The sequence below is a fragment of the Miniopterus natalensis genome, chromosome 2, assembly GCF_054644295.1.
Source record: "Miniopterus natalensis isolate mMinNat1 chromosome 2, mMinNat1.hap1, whole genome shotgun sequence".
Classification (NCBI taxonomy): domain Eukaryota; kingdom Metazoa; phylum Chordata; class Mammalia; order Chiroptera; family Miniopteridae; genus Miniopterus; species Miniopterus natalensis.
In genome coordinates, this window is record NC_142082.1 from 164,985,073 (window position 1) to 165,000,376 (window position 15,304).

Genomic DNA, 15,304 nt, shown 5'->3' on the forward strand with positions numbered 1-15,304 from the left:
GGGAGTGTTCCAGGAACACCACACACCACGGAGCCACCAAGGACAGAGCTTCTGCGCTGTTTCATTAGAACATGAAACCTATTCTGTTGACTATGAGTCCACTGTGGACCGAAAAGAAGTTAGTTCACTTCCCGAGCATCTGGGGTCCCCTAATTCTGAGTCATGGCCACATTAACTCTGCTACTGAAAAAGGATGAGCCTGGCAGCAGGGCCAAGCCCACGGTCCCCAGTGCCTGGCACTGTCAGGCAGGCAAGCAGGTGCCCGTCAAATGCAGGCCGGCAGGACGGTATGCCCTCGGGGTCAGACAGCAAGATGGTGTGCTCTGGGGGGGGGGGGGGGGGGGATGGTGTGCCCTCGGGGGTGGACAGCGGAGGGGAGGGGAGGCGTTTTTCAATGCTAACTTTCTCTTTAGAATTCAATTCCCCAATCGGGAAGATGAAAAATAATTCTGACTTCCGTTATGTCTTTTAAAACAATGAGCCCTACATCCTGGGAGGGCAGGTTAGCTGTGGCTGTGGCTCGCGCTGGAGGCTGTGGGCCTGGCTGAGGAGCCGACTCAGCGAAGGGAAGCAGGTCACACCGGTGAACTCAGAGCCCAGTCCCCATGGCTGGGGCTTCTGGGCCTCCTGACTGTCTCAGAGCCCCGTCACTTGCTCGAGTGGCAGGAAATCACTAAGCTAAGAGGATTAAGACCCATCGGGGTCCCTGTGCAGCTTTAGGGCAGATTTCTACTTCCCCATGTGGTGGGGAAGCAGATTCCAAACTGCATTCAAACACGATACAGTCCCCGGCAAGGAAGAAATGAAACCCCGTAAATCTTCCATCCCTCTCACTGTCCCCTCCCCTGCCGCTTTTAGGCTCACAGAAGCCTTTTGTTAGAGTCGTAGGAATGTGTACTTACTAGAGAAAGCGTGGTTTTGTGGCTGCTGTGAGAGAATACTGAGCGGGGGAGAACAGACTGGCCTCTCCTGAGATCTTCTCCCAAAGTCTACTTGATGGCGGCCTGTTTCAGGAAAACAGGGAAATTCACTCAAAGACCGTGAATCCACGATGCTCTCCCAAAGATGCCGAAGTGAGAGGCAGGAAACAATCCCGGACAAGCATTAAGTGCATTTGAGGGAGGGAGTGTCAGTGACAGCATGGGAGCTAGAGGGGCTTTGCTGCATTAGCTGCGGTGACTAACGTGCGGTGGGGGGTAACTGAGAATTAGGCCTGTGCCATTCCCTGAGGGCACCTGTGCAGAAATGGACAGTCTGCTTACTGTGACCCAGTGCCACAGCCTAGTCACAATGCTGAAAGGAATGAGCGGTGGGAGGCCCTCAGAGCTGATCCTCACCAGCCTCCTGGTAATAAGGCGAGATCTGTGCAAGATTCACATGAAGAGTAGGAATGCAGTCCATTTCTCCCAACAGTGGAAACAGCCATCGTAATAAATAAGAAAACAACAGAAAGTACTCCAATCAAGTGGAGAATGTTTCCTTATAAACAAATACCTCATTACAAGTAAAATATTTTAGTGTTATATAAATGTGAGATTAAGCCACTTTTACCGCCACCTGCATGAGATTCCACAGTGATGCTTTCAGACAGGGTTAGCCCTATGCAAAATTCTGAAACAGGCAAATTCCGTCTGAGCTTTCCAGTTCTTTGTCTCTTTCCCTTTGATGACTGCATCATGGAATAATAAGTGAGCCCAGGCCTGGGATTAGGCGGCTCTGTTTAAATCCCAGCCCTGTCCCTGACCAGCGTATGACCCGGCAGGACATTTAGTCTTCATCAACTCATCTACAAAAAGTGGATCTCAACTTGCAGGGGTTGTTGTGAAAACAACACATAGGAAGGTACTGGATCCTCAGCAGGCACTCAGAAATGTTACCTTTCTTTTCTTTTCTCCTCCCTACCTACCCTTCCCCTGAAACTTGTGACCTAGTGATCAAAACATCTGCGTTTCCTCCCCCTCCCCTGGCACCATTAACGCACGCTTCCAGGAAGGGATCTAAAAATGATGGATGCGCAAGTGAAATGTCCACCCAGAGCTAAAGTAGCTATCTCCCTGGTCTGTGTGGATATGTTTAACCAAAATCCATGCTCAAGCAGTAAACTGCTAAGGGTAGAAAGCCAGGCACCAAAGGAAGGGCCGGGAAGTATTCCGGAGGCAGTGAGTCTTTTCTGGAAACTCTAAAACTAGGCAGATAAGCAAGTAACTCCAGGGGCAGGTCACCACAGGATGCTCCAGGAAACACTGCTTCTTGGAAGTGTCGCCAGCCTCTGCTAACCTGCCTTGCTTTTCCTACTGATTGACAAGCTTTGTATCATGGAAACAGGATTTCTCATTTCTAGTTAGATGCTAGATGAGCCCCATATTCTAGATACCACCAGAGCACGAGGCAAATTTAAAGAACTTTCTGAAAACTGGTGCTGTTTAAAAATGGCAAGACTGCCTAGGAAACAGTAAGGTCCCATCCACAGAAGTATCCAAGCAGAAAGCAGACAGTCATCACTCAGTGAGGCCACAGGTGGGAGGGATGTTGGCACAGGAGGGGGTGGACTAGATGACCTGGAATGTCTGTCTAACCCCAAGTCCTACTATAAATCTATAGAAGCAGCAGCAAAGAAAAAAGAAAATAATAATTTCAAATATTCCAGAAGGCGTAGGTTATTAGTGAAGATGAACCCAATCCAGCTCTCTAGGTCAATGCTCATCAGAAACGGAAAATCTCACATGTGGATCCTGCTAACTTTGAGCATCATAGAGGTTTTAGACTGGATCTTGCCAACTGTAACCCCAAGACTCAACAGGTATTTTTGTTTCTGTGTGGCTTCTTATACCAATTCATACTTCCACTTCTCCCCTCCGTGACACATACGCTTGGTCCTGCTCTGCACAGTCCTGATAAGGAAAAAGGTACTCGCACGAGCACCCTCCTTGCGCAGGCCATGCCCTGCTCTTTTTAGGTCTTTGAAAACGCATTTGAATTATTGGTCTTCTGTGCTGAAGTAGTGTTTTTCCTCATGGATTCACATTCAGGAATTTCCAACTTGAGACATGGCGCTACCGAATCACTCTGAGCCCCTCTGTGGGTTCTCGCTCTGGAACACCCCTGTCCAGAGGGAATCAGGAGAAGAGGGGCTGGGGCTCACTCCCATGCTCAGGGTCAGCTCACAGAAGGCTGCAAGTAAAGTGTTCTACTCCCTCCCCAGTTTCTAAGCAATTGCCAAGATTAGGGTTTTATGGAGGGTGGGTGGGGGTCATGGCCTTATTATAGACTAAAGGGCATCTAAAGATATTGATCCTCCTAGCCCAAAGGAGGGTGCAGAAAGCAACTAAACCAGGGGTAAAGAGTTGGCTCTACTCAATCAACTATGTATTCTGTGGCCTCTCTGTTTTATTTTTAAAAATGTATTTAAAAATATTTAAAACACCACCACACACAGAGAGACAAATATATATTTAGTTCAATATAATTATAAAAACATACCCTAAATCAAAACATACTAATGATTGAAAATGAGCTATTATTTTGGGTCATCCATATAATTCTTCTCTTCATTAGAATAGAAAATCAATTATATTGATTATATGTTCCTTCTATAGCTATGGCTGAGCGAATCTGAAAATAGGAATTGTACGTGTTTATTTTCATTCCTCCTCTCTTACAGCTCCTTTTCTCTTGTTCCTTCACATCTCTTCCATCTCTTTCCTATATTCTTTTTGTGCCCTTCCCTCTCATTCCACAGTACTTTCCCCCCTCCTCTCCTTCCTCCGTGACAATGACACATTCCATCACCCCTTTACCCACTGCTTCTCTTCCCCTCACTTTCTGTCATGTTTAATAGGTCATCCGGCTGGGGATGAATTCCCTGAAGTTACATTTATCGACTCATCCTTCCTCTTCCCAGCACACCTTCACTTTTCCTAGGCACCCCACTCGCTTCTATTATTTCCTCTCCACATGTTACTGCCTGCCCTAACCCTCTTCCGTACAGCTTTCTTGCACACCTTATCAGGTACTTTCCTCTTCTTATGGCATGCTATGGGGGATGGGTGGGGATGGGTGGAGGTGGTGTGGCTGGAATTTTGAAGAAAAATATAAAATTCATGTTGGAGCTGGAGTTACTCCTATCACAATGGTTTGTGGGGCCCGACTCCACTCCCCTTGCATCTTTCAAATAGCTAAGATTTTGGACCAAACTATGTTATCAAATGTTTGAGAACAATTAACTTTGCTGACAAAAAAAAAAAAAGAAAAAAGATTTATATTGGAAATGCTGTATAGGTATTCTTTCTCAAGTGAAGTTTATGTTTCTCTTTCATGATCCCTTCATTGATTTCTGAGTGGGTTATTGCCGGTGATCACTGGGGAAGGGAGCTGCTGGATATCAGAGAGAAAAATTTATGCTGTGATTACTGCAGAAAAATGTGCTAAGGCACAAAAAATGTAGGTCAAATGCTGGTGTCTCAAGTACCAAAAGTAATTCCTATTTTTGTAAGAGTTCTTGGGTCAAGTGAAAAGGTGATTTGATACCACCTACAATTATTTTTCCAGAAAAGAAATAAAATCTGTTAGTCCCATCCAAGACACCTTTGCTCTAGGAACAAAGCCGCCTCCAGACAGGTGCATCTGTTTCATTGGGAAGGTGGTTAGTTTACATGGGCAGATTTACGTAAAGCTTCCCCTCTTTAAACATTATGTGTTCCTGCCTGCCAGGGAGTAAAACCTAAAGTGGGTTATTTGGTTAGTCTTTACATATTATTTTATTATGAGACTATCCTTGTCCTGTCATCCACCTTTCAACAGGCACAGAAATAAAAACAACTTTCACTTCTGAGGTTTCACGGCACAGCTGTCAACCCCGCAGCCTTGAGCCTCACCTGCTCAGGCCTGATGAGCCCAGCAAACACAGAGGCCTCTGCCCAGCGCCACTGTTTCCTGACTGGAAGCCTGACCACGCACATGCTCGTTGAAAGCCCATGTGACTCTCTCTGTATTTTCTTCACTCTGCCAATTTTCTCTACCACCACACATTTCTGCAAGTGCTTAATAAAAGTGATGTTTGAAATACGCTAGCAAAACCCACCTATTCTCTAGTGTGTATTTATTTTCTTGAAAATTCTCTAAGATCAAAATGAACAAGATGCCTGCTTCTACTACAATTTACAACGGCCGCTAATTTTTACTGAGCTGTAAAAAGCCATACAATCACATCCATTGCCCGTGAATCTCACTGCCTCTTAATAGATAACTTTACAGCCAAAATTTACCTGGCCTCAGAATTTGCTTGCATCTTTAAAACCCGGAATAAATTCTAGAAACCCAAGAACATTTGTCAGTGTGACAATTCTATTTATTGACTTGATTGGTGGTGGGACATCATCAAGTGACTATTAAAAGTCACTGCTTTCCTTTAAGAAATGTGCAGCATGTCCAGAAATGTCAGGTCATGAGTTAAGGCTAATTCCCCAGCTCACAGGGTGAGCTCACAGAGTTGAGCTCACCAGCTTCTCCAGAGCCGGCTGGCAACAGGCAGGATGACCACGTGCATGTGTACAAATCACAGAGCCCTGAAACTGGCCAATTTATCCCTGCACTGAGGGTGCAACTCGCCGGCTGATTCTTTAAAATAATAAATATATTAAAGCTTAAAAGTTTCTGGAGGACAAGAGACTCCTCTTTGATATTTTCTTATCTGTTGTCTAGAGCGTTTAGCACGCTGCAAGGCACATGTCAAGAAACTTTTTTACATGAAAACCTCAGATGACTGCTTCATTATCGACTTGCATTGCCCAGGACACTGGGGTACAGAACTATGCATCTCTCCTTGGTGCCCGCTTCCTCTACATTTCCCAACACCAACTGATAAGCTTTTAAGTTTCCATGCAGTATTCTTTCTGCAGCATAGCTAGAATACTGTCAAATTCTATCCTTTAACCTCTAAGCCGTCTTGCAAGTCTACCCTAGTCTGGGGTGTAGGCAATTGAAATTTCCCTTTGATTGGACTTTTGGGTCCCACAACAATGCCTTCAAATAGTTTCTTACTTTATATCTTTTACTTACTTGACCTCAAAGATTCCTCGACTTGACATTCTGATTATACTGTACTGAGTGGCTACAATAACTTCTCATTTTCCCAAAAGATGGAATTCAGCAAACAAGTGTGATAATTTTAAGTCGATATAGTATATAATATACATGATGCCATTTAATGCTGACAACTCTATGGGGTAGAGATTACTGTGCTTGGTTTATGAAAGTAGAACCAGATTTTGTGAGGTCCAAGGTTACACAGTTAACACAGTCATGGCTGTTCGTTACCCTTAGAATAAAGGCCAAAATCCTAAATATGACTTAGCCTCTCTCTACCTCACTGTCTTTGCCCCTTGCAGTTCTATAATGTGTCACTCTGGTCTCCCACAGTAAATTCAAATGTCATTTGCCTGGCTTTTGCCATTCCTGGAAGACCAAATGCTCTGCTAGTCTCAGGGCTTTCAAACATCTTATTCCCCTCCCCCAAAACAATCCTACCTCCTCTTTACCCGATTAACTCCTGCTAAGCTTTTAAATCTCCTCTTAAATGTATACCATAAACTAACTAGGCCACGTTGCCACACTTTATGCTTTCAAAGCATCATGTAGTGCCAAGTCAATGCCCTTACCCTCAAGTGTAACTAAACAGTCACATCTGTGTCTATTCCTGCCCCTGCCCCAGTGCCCGCCAAGCCACAGCAGAGGAATATAAAAGAGATTGAATGGGAGAGAAAACAATGGCAGTTGAGAGCGGTACAGAAAACTCCAGAGGATGGAAAGCAGACGGACAACTGATATTCGACTTAGCAGAGTGGAACAGCTGGCCCCCATGTGCCTGCAAGGAAAATGCCAACAGGAAACAACCTGGTTTTGCCTGGCTGGTGTGGCTCAGCAGTTGAGCGTCCACCCATGAACCAGGAGGTCACAGACTGATTCCCAGTCAAGGCACATGCCCGGGTTGCGGGCTTGATCCCCAGTGGGGGGCCTGCAGGAGCCAGCCGACCAATGACTCTCATGGATGTTTCTATCTCTCTCTTTCCCTCTCCTTTTCTCTCTCTGAAATCAATAAAAACATATTTTTTTAAAAAGAGGGGGGAAAAAAAGAAACCAGCTGGTTTTCCTGAGAGGATTTCAAAACAACCTCAGAAACTAGAAGTACCAAGGGTCTTTGAAGGCAGGAGGAGAGCAGAGGTGACTACTAGTAAGAGGGCCTGTGGCATGTCAGTACCCCCCTCCCCCAGCCCAGCCCTGCCCCTCCTGGGACATGACAGAACACCTGCTCGCTTGATCAGGTTGAGTCAGAGAGCAGCAGGTCCAGGAGAGAACAGGGATGAAAAGCACGCAGGGGAACTCGGTGGAAACCTGCATTATGAATGACAGAACCTCAAGCCCCTTCCCCGCTTGGCTCCTTTCAAGCAGGAGACCACAGGATTTCTTTTGGGGCTCATTCACTTGCCCAAATCTCTGTTGGAGTCTCTCATGAAACAGTGAGATTCCCACACAGTTGGACCACACAGTTGGACCTACCAGGTATCAAGCCCCACCTGTGCATAGAGAACTACCAATTGCCTTTTAAACAGACACCTAAGGGTCACCATCCAATTTAAAAAATTACAAATCGGGGTAAAAAGTGCTGTGAAAAAAACAGTGCAGGGTAAAGGGGAGGGGAATGAAGGGAGGTGCTGTTTGGATAGAGCTGTCAAGGAAGCTTCTCTAAGGAGGTGATACTTGAGCAGAGACTGGAATAAGGTGAGAGGCTGGGCCATGGGAAAATCTAGAGGAACAAGGGCAGCAAGTGCAAAGGCCCTGAGGCAGCAGTGTAGTTGCAGTGCAATGACATGAATTCACTTATATTTTACAACAGATTACTCTAATTTCTGCATGCGAAACAAACTGTATGGCTAGTGTTCATTAATTCCTTGATATGCATCTACCTCCCCTACTACACTGTAAGCAACATGAAGGCAGGGGTCATATCTGTCTTGGTCACTGATATACACATAGTCCCTCATAGTATACAGTATACAGTAGTCACTCAATAAATGATCTGTTGAAAGAATGAATAGAACAAGAGTAGAACTAAAAATCAGTTCTGAGAATTCAAAGCCTGCGGTGCTTCTAACACACTAACTAGATTTCCTAAAAAGATAAGACTGCACAGCAGAGTCTTGTAGCACTTTAATACAAGTTTGATGAAGACCATGATATAGTAATAATAATAAAAATACCACCTTGGTTCAGTCTGTAGATATTATGACACCACTGTGATCTATTTTAAAGTAAGAGTGTATTGAAAATGGCAATTATTCTTATGTAGACAAATGAGCCTACAATAACAGTGTCTCTATAACATATTGCAGTTAATCCCATTCTACAATATAAAACCAAAAGTCAGTCATATTGCAAAACACTTAAACAGACACTATGCTTCCTCTGAATGCCCCAAACTAAATCAGTTTTCATTTCCATATTTAAAGCTTTATCCCAAGGCATTTTTACAAAATCAACTCATCATTGATAATTCACTATTTTGAAGATCAATACTCAAAACACGGTAAAAGTTGAAAAAATTCAAAACTTTTATACATTCTTGAAATAAACTAAGTCCAAGAACATGTTCCCTCTCGACTTTTAGGATTCATTCGTTAAACAAACACCTACTAACACTATGTGTCAATAAATTATAAAATACCATGCTTACAAAGGTGAACAAGGGTCTCTGTCCTCTATGAGTCTAACAAGCAGACATCAGCCAGCAAATTTCTTCCTGGTTAACTGCAATTTCTTTCATGCTTCCCTAATTCGCAATGTGAACCAAGAATATAACCACAAAACCCCACCTAAAAATATATTCAGTTCAGTGATTTTTTTTCTGATGTTGGAATGATGATCATTTCCCATAAATCAAGCAAGAAAGAACATTAGCCTGTGGCAGGAGTTTGGGGAGATGCGAAGTAAAAGCGTCCATTAAATCCAGTGCATTTTAGGGGGGGAAAGGCCACGTTAAACCTTATACCAGATAAACAATACCTATTAAGAAACTTGTACAGAAATGGACGTGGGTTGGAACGAATCAAGTAAGAGGTATCATTCAAGTAACTGCCTAGCCATAGGGAAACAGAAAAAGCGGAGGTCAATTATTTTTGTTATCCAACAAGGGCAGGGGGAGCAGTAATGGGTCTACAGGTCATCAGGGAAAACTCAGCCTCTTTAGGAGACCAAACTTTTAAACTACGAGCTGGGCTAGGAGAGCTGCTAAGGGAACCTACAGAATTCCCAATATTGGAGATATTCATAGCTAGGTTCAACGCCAAGGGATGATTTAGGAATAATTAACTTTGGCCGAATGCTAGCAAAACAACAATACAGTCCACCAGAGACCCAGAGTAGGTAAAGCCTCTTGAAGAATTTTGTTCTTTGGCTCCAGATTGGTCGTCCTGCGGTATATACCCCAGAAGATTTACACTCGGTGTTGAGTAAACAGTGACTGCCAATGATCGTCATTAATGAAAATTCCCAGCCCGTAAGTGGCAGCTGAAAATAAATGTTTATAGTACTCATAAATCCATAACATTGAAGAGTTATAGAAATGTGTTTTAAAATGATATAGAAAGAATCAGATCCAGGCCCTGAGACCATTTCCAGAGCCCTCGATCCTTCCAGACAGAATGTTCCGGCAGGTGCCAGTCTCATTAGAAATCTAAGCAGTCCATTTAACTGTGAGGGCTGATCTTCTAGAAGAACCTACTGATCACAGCTGTAACTTTTAGCTTCTAGAAAATGCCACCCATGTGAGCCCCCTGAGTCTTCTCTACACTTATGTGCATTTTCTTCCCCTCCCAGACTCTGAGAAAAGTGGGAGAAGCATCCCACCCTCCTTGGCAGCTGAGGTTTGGAGGTTGGAGTAGCTCATGTTATCAGCCCCCTGCAGTGTCCTAACCAACAGGAAGTTTCCCCAGAGTTTCCATCACAGGAAATTTCCTGTGAGGAAGCTCTTAACTGCACAAACAAAGGTCCCTCAGTCCCCCACAGAAACTGCAGGGGCGGCTGAGGCAGCGGGCAGAAGGGGGTGGGTGTGAGCAGGGCTGGAAGTGGCCAGGGGGTTGAGGGGTGAACAGCATAAGAAAGAGAGGGAAACAAAGAAGTTATTTTACTTCCCTTGGCCTTGGATTTGTCAGAAAATTGCTTACTAACTGGCACATGTTGGCTTTCACCTCCTGGTCAGCAACTTCACCCCAGGCCAAACTGAACTTGGAGAAAGAAGACCTTATGTGAGTGCAGGTTCTGCTGGGCGACCTTCACCCTTAACCTCAATCTGCTTCCCCATCTGTACAACAAGGAGCATTGTGATGCTCAAACAAGACAGATCCATACATTCATCGATACTAGTAAACTGTAAAGTGTCATGTAAAATATAAAATAGTACCTGCTTAACCATAACAATATCTTCCCTACAGCAAACGCCCAGGTCATGGTACGTTATGTACAGAAGAGAGAGGTCTGGCCCTGGCAGGACCACACCATTTCCCAGTCTCTGAACTACACAGAGCACCAGCTGTGGAAACGAAGCATTGTGATTGCCCAATTTTTTTTTGGTTACTTCGAGACTCATTAAACAAGTTTTTATTTTTTCAACTGTAAGAAGCATTTTCAAAATGTAGGAAATGGGTCTGATTGCTCTAAGCCATAGCCAGAGAGCTGTCTCTTGAATTAAATCAGATAACTTCTATAAAAATAATTTTTGCCTTTTTCTTCTAAAGGCCAAGGTCAGAGTTTTAAAAAGAAAGGTCAGTGAAGGGTCTATTTTTTTCTCTTCCAGCTAATTTATGTCCCTCTGTTCACATTTCTGCCATTCTGCTGCGGGGAGTCTCTTCAGAACATCTTAACACAAGGCCACGTGGTGAGACTGAGGACAGCTTTTCAATGACTATGGCTCCCTGCTTTTGTATTTCCCATACTTTTGCTTTTACTTTTAAAACCATGATGTAATTGTACTACTTCAGAGGGTAGACTAAACACTCAATGTTTGCTGTTAGATACCTTTGCTTTTTAATTCTTTCTGGTGAACACCTGGTCCCATACTCTTGAAAAACATTTAAAAATATGAACCCCATTTTTTAAAAAAATCCTGGGGGCTCACTCTATCAAGGATCAATATCACTGCCTTTTGTTTATAGGCCTGTTGCAAAAAACAGGCCTGCATTTCAAATTTCTAGAGGAGGAATGAGGCAAACCAAAAAAAAAAAAGGGAGAAGAAAAAGAAAACATAATTTCTGAAGAAATGGGGGCCATGAAAATGGAAACTAAAAAAGGGACAAGGGAGCTCATAGGCCAAATGACAGGGGACAGCCAGCAGAGCATATTTTTAATAATAATGAAGACCATTCAGCCTGGCTAGCATGGCATCACTCACACAACACATATCACGAGTGTCATGTGTTTAAGTCCCAGGTTCAAGGCTTCCTTGAAACTCTTCCCCTAAAATCCAGTGTGTTCAACTTCACAAGCCTTTATTAAGCTCAGACCATGTGGCAGACACGGCCCCTGTCCTCAAGGAGGCACTCTCTAGCAGGTGACGCAGACACACAAATGAACAGAACAGAATAGAAATTCATGTTTAGAGACCGGCCCTGTACATGAATAGGGGCTGTGCATTAGGGATGGACAACGAGGTGGGTGATGCACAGAGGGCAGGGCACTTCTACATGATCCAGAAATGTGGTGAGCTCTTTTTTGGTCCTTAGACAGTCACTCCTCACCCCTGCTGGAGGGAGACACCATCGGCACGGAGGTGCAACTTTCATTCTGAGACAAACACAAGCCCTGCCCTTCAGAGATGGACTCCGTCAAGTGGCGGGAGGAGGCTGTAAAGAAATAACTGGCACTTGGGTGAAAAGTAGAAGCTCTAGAAGAAACTTCCTTAAACACAAATCACAGAAACTGAGGGTAAAAGGCCCCTCAAAGCCTTTCCGCTGACTCTAGCTCGAGCCACACCCAAGTAGTTTCCAATCTGTAATGACGATAGACTCTAGGGAAAATGTATCTAAAACTCTCAGCGTCTGCCTTGGGGAAGGCATTTTTCTATACGTTATCTGATTTAACCCTTGCGCCAATGCTGGAAAAGAAAGATTTTTTATTACCCAGGTTAGACAAAGGAGCTGACATGCAGAGAGATAAAGTGACTTGCCCTTTACACAGCTAGGGGTGACACGGTTAGTCACATCCCTGTCATCAGTCTCAGCTTTTCAGCTTTGAAGCACCAGGTCCTGCCATGTCACCTCCCTACCACAGTGTCACAGAACTTCCCCATGGAGCAGGATCCAGGCCTGCCATGTCACCTCCCTACCACAGTGCCACAGAACTTCCCCATGGAGCAGGATCCAGGCCTGCCATGCACTCCACGCAGGGAGCTGAGAAGCTGGGCTCTGAGGCATTAATCAGGACTTCAGACTTGAACAGCCAGGGAGAATAAGAGAGCAAAGCTCTCTTGTTGGTTTTGATTGTGCTTATAAATTGGATTTGCCAATCCAGTCTACCATAATAACTCAGGATGGAAAAAGGCCACCAACTCCAAGGCCTGGGCAGCAGTAGCCAGGAGCTGTTCTGAGGCCAGTCAGGCGATTCCTACTGGCTGGTGGGGCTCCAGAGGCGGTGGCCACCACCTGCGGGCCCAGCGGTGACTGGGGGACGAGGAGGGCACAGAGAATGCGACAGTGCTTGTGTTCAGAGGCCCTAAGGAAGCATCTGGGATGCTGTGAGAGGTGGGTGGCAATAACGGAGACTTGTTGGAGACACTAGACATTTAAGTGCACTCGGAGCCTTTGAGCCTGTATTAGCCCATTCTCTGTCCCGAGGCTACATGGATAAAAACGCCTGTGGGTAGCTGTCTCCCCTTCTTCCTCCCCCCCTTGCCTCTAGTCAACTGCAGCTGTGGTCAAGGGCCCGCAGCCAAAAGCCCCACAATGCACCCCTCCGCAGGAAGTTCCCGAGATCTCTTCCTGAACAGGAAATTTCCTGTGGTCCAACAGACATTCCTCTCTGCGTTTATCACTCGCATACATTTGTTTTGGCAGATACTGGGTCTTGGGTAAGAACAACAAGAAACGGTTGGAGGGAAAGCTACCTCAGGAAAAAAAAAAAATGCAGTTATTGTCAGGAGGCGAACGTGTGACTAAATTAACTCCCACCTCGAAGGAAAACAAATACTAGCAAAATGGGCCCGAGAGCGCTGAACTGAGAGAGAATGTAAATACCACTCACACGGTGGCGCGACATTTAAATATTTATTTTGTAACTCAAAGTGAAGGTAGGCAGGCTTTGGGGGATCGGGGTGGCAACTTCAAAGCATTTTATACATTTTTCTGTTGTAAAATTGGGGTTCTTATAAATATCATGGCCGCGAAGTGATTTAGATTTTAAACTTTTCTGCAATTTCTTATATTATGTGCCCTAATATAATTTATATCCTTATTAGAGAGTCATTTCCATCTCCCCCATGTCTGGGCACCAGGACACCATTTCCTGAATGGCCCACAAGCCAGTATTTCACATTTGGGGGGCTTCTCTGTAGCTGAGCCTACACGTTGGAGGCTACGACGGTGGGGTGAGAAAAATTTGAGCATGTGAGCATCACCAGCCTCATTCCCCTCCCGGCTGACCTCACTGACTCCTGTCTCATAGTCCATCCTTCACAGAGGTCCCAAAGCAGTCTTTCTAAACACACAAGAGGAGCACATCACGTTCCTGTCTGAATCCCTTCCACAGCTGCCCCCCGGCGTGGGGCTAAACTTTAATTCCTCAGCTTAGCGCAATAGGCCTCAGGCCCATCTTTCCAGTTCTATTTTCCACCCCTCCTCTTCACTCCAGCCACCAGCTCCTGACTGTTTCTAGAACCCCTCATACGCCTGCACTTCTGTTCACCTTCCTCGGTCTCGTCTCTACTTTTACTTTCCTTCACAACCCAGCTTCAACACTTTCTCCTTTCCTGAGTCAATCGCGCCTTCTCTGTGGGCCAGTGACCTGAGGTGCGTCCCCAGGCGCCCTATGTTCTAATGTGTGGTTTCGTTCTCAGTTCTCCCCAAGAGATGACAAGTTTCTTGAGGGCAAGAAGGACCTTATTTGATTTTGGAATCACAGAACAAATGACTGTGCCTGACACAGAACAGATAGATAGTTGATGGGTATTTGCTAGAAAGATAATCTTCTGAAATCTTGTCCTTGTGTGGTAATAAAAATTGCAGGATTTTTTTTTCCTACTATAAAGAAACAAACAAATCACACAAAACTATTTTGTGTCATAAGCATTCTAGCGATCTTCTTGGTCTACGAGACTGCAGAAGTAAAATCCTTTCTTCAAATCATGCAAACCTGGCCGTGTCCATTTTCTCCCGTACGAGGGATCTGCGCATAATATTAGTCCTATTTATTTCACTTGGGCCTTCACTGTAGTGAGATGCTTGGCTGCCTGCCCCAGTGGCCCTATAACCTTTCCAGCTGGGCTTACTTAACCCCCTTGCTATAAGTCAGCTCCACCCAGACTCCAGGCTCAACCCCGCCCTTTATCAAGAGGAAGCTTGGGAGCAGTCATTCAGGGAATCAGTATTGAATCACCCCACTGCTGGCCTTCCTGGGTCGCACTCTGTAACCTGGAAAAAAGTCTTTACCGTAATGGGGCCCTTATCTTGGTTTCCCACCCAGCTCTATCTTCTAGTCCTTCTCCATAACAGGAGTCGTATGATTGAATCCCAGTTTCAGTGGCTGGGGTTCTGCTATCTGCTCCTTTAGTTCATGTTTCCAAAGTTAGTGCTAGACCCCACCTCCCTACCACACTCACTGACAACTGGCAGCCCTGGCCTTCCTCCCCTATCTGATAATGAAACTTCCCCAATTGCTCTGACTCTGTGGCCATAGCTGAGGTTTGGGACCTGTGAGTGTCAATGTCTATGTTCCTGGTGGCTAGACTAGTGCTAGGCATGTTGTATGAATAAAAATAATAGTGTCAGAAAGAATGGATGGCCTCTCAAAATTTGAGCCGTCCCTATGGCATGATTCGGATTTGTTAGGAACATCACAGCAGAGGAAGAGCAAACTATTTCTAGGTTCTTACAGGAAAGAAAGGATCTTTCACTGAAGGAAAGACATCTAACTGCCTCTGAGAAAGGAGATAAAGCCCTACTTCAAGCAATGTTCCCTCAGAGCTATTCAATTTCTTAAGCGAAAGAGCAGAAGAAAGTTTGTAGAGAGAAAACCCTGTCTGTGCACAGCCTCGGTGTCCCTG

At 44.9% G+C, this 15,304-nt stretch overlaps 1 protein-coding gene across 4 annotated transcripts in view; it reads right to left on the reverse strand.

The window, feature by feature from the left end:
- Positions 1–15,304, reverse strand: part of ETV6 (ETS variant transcription factor 6) — a 215,802-nt gene that overhangs the window by 72,641 nt on the left and 127,857 nt on the right. For 2 of the 4 annotated variants that reach the window (XM_087814788.1, XM_087814787.1), the window contains exon 3: positions 903–1,004. The exons of the other annotated variants lie outside the window; for them this stretch is intronic. In XM_087814788.1, the coding sequence (XP_087670914.1) occupies positions 903–1,004 (102 nt within the window). The remainder of the gene's footprint in view (positions 1–902; positions 1,005–15,304) is intronic. 4 annotated transcript variants of the gene reach the window in all.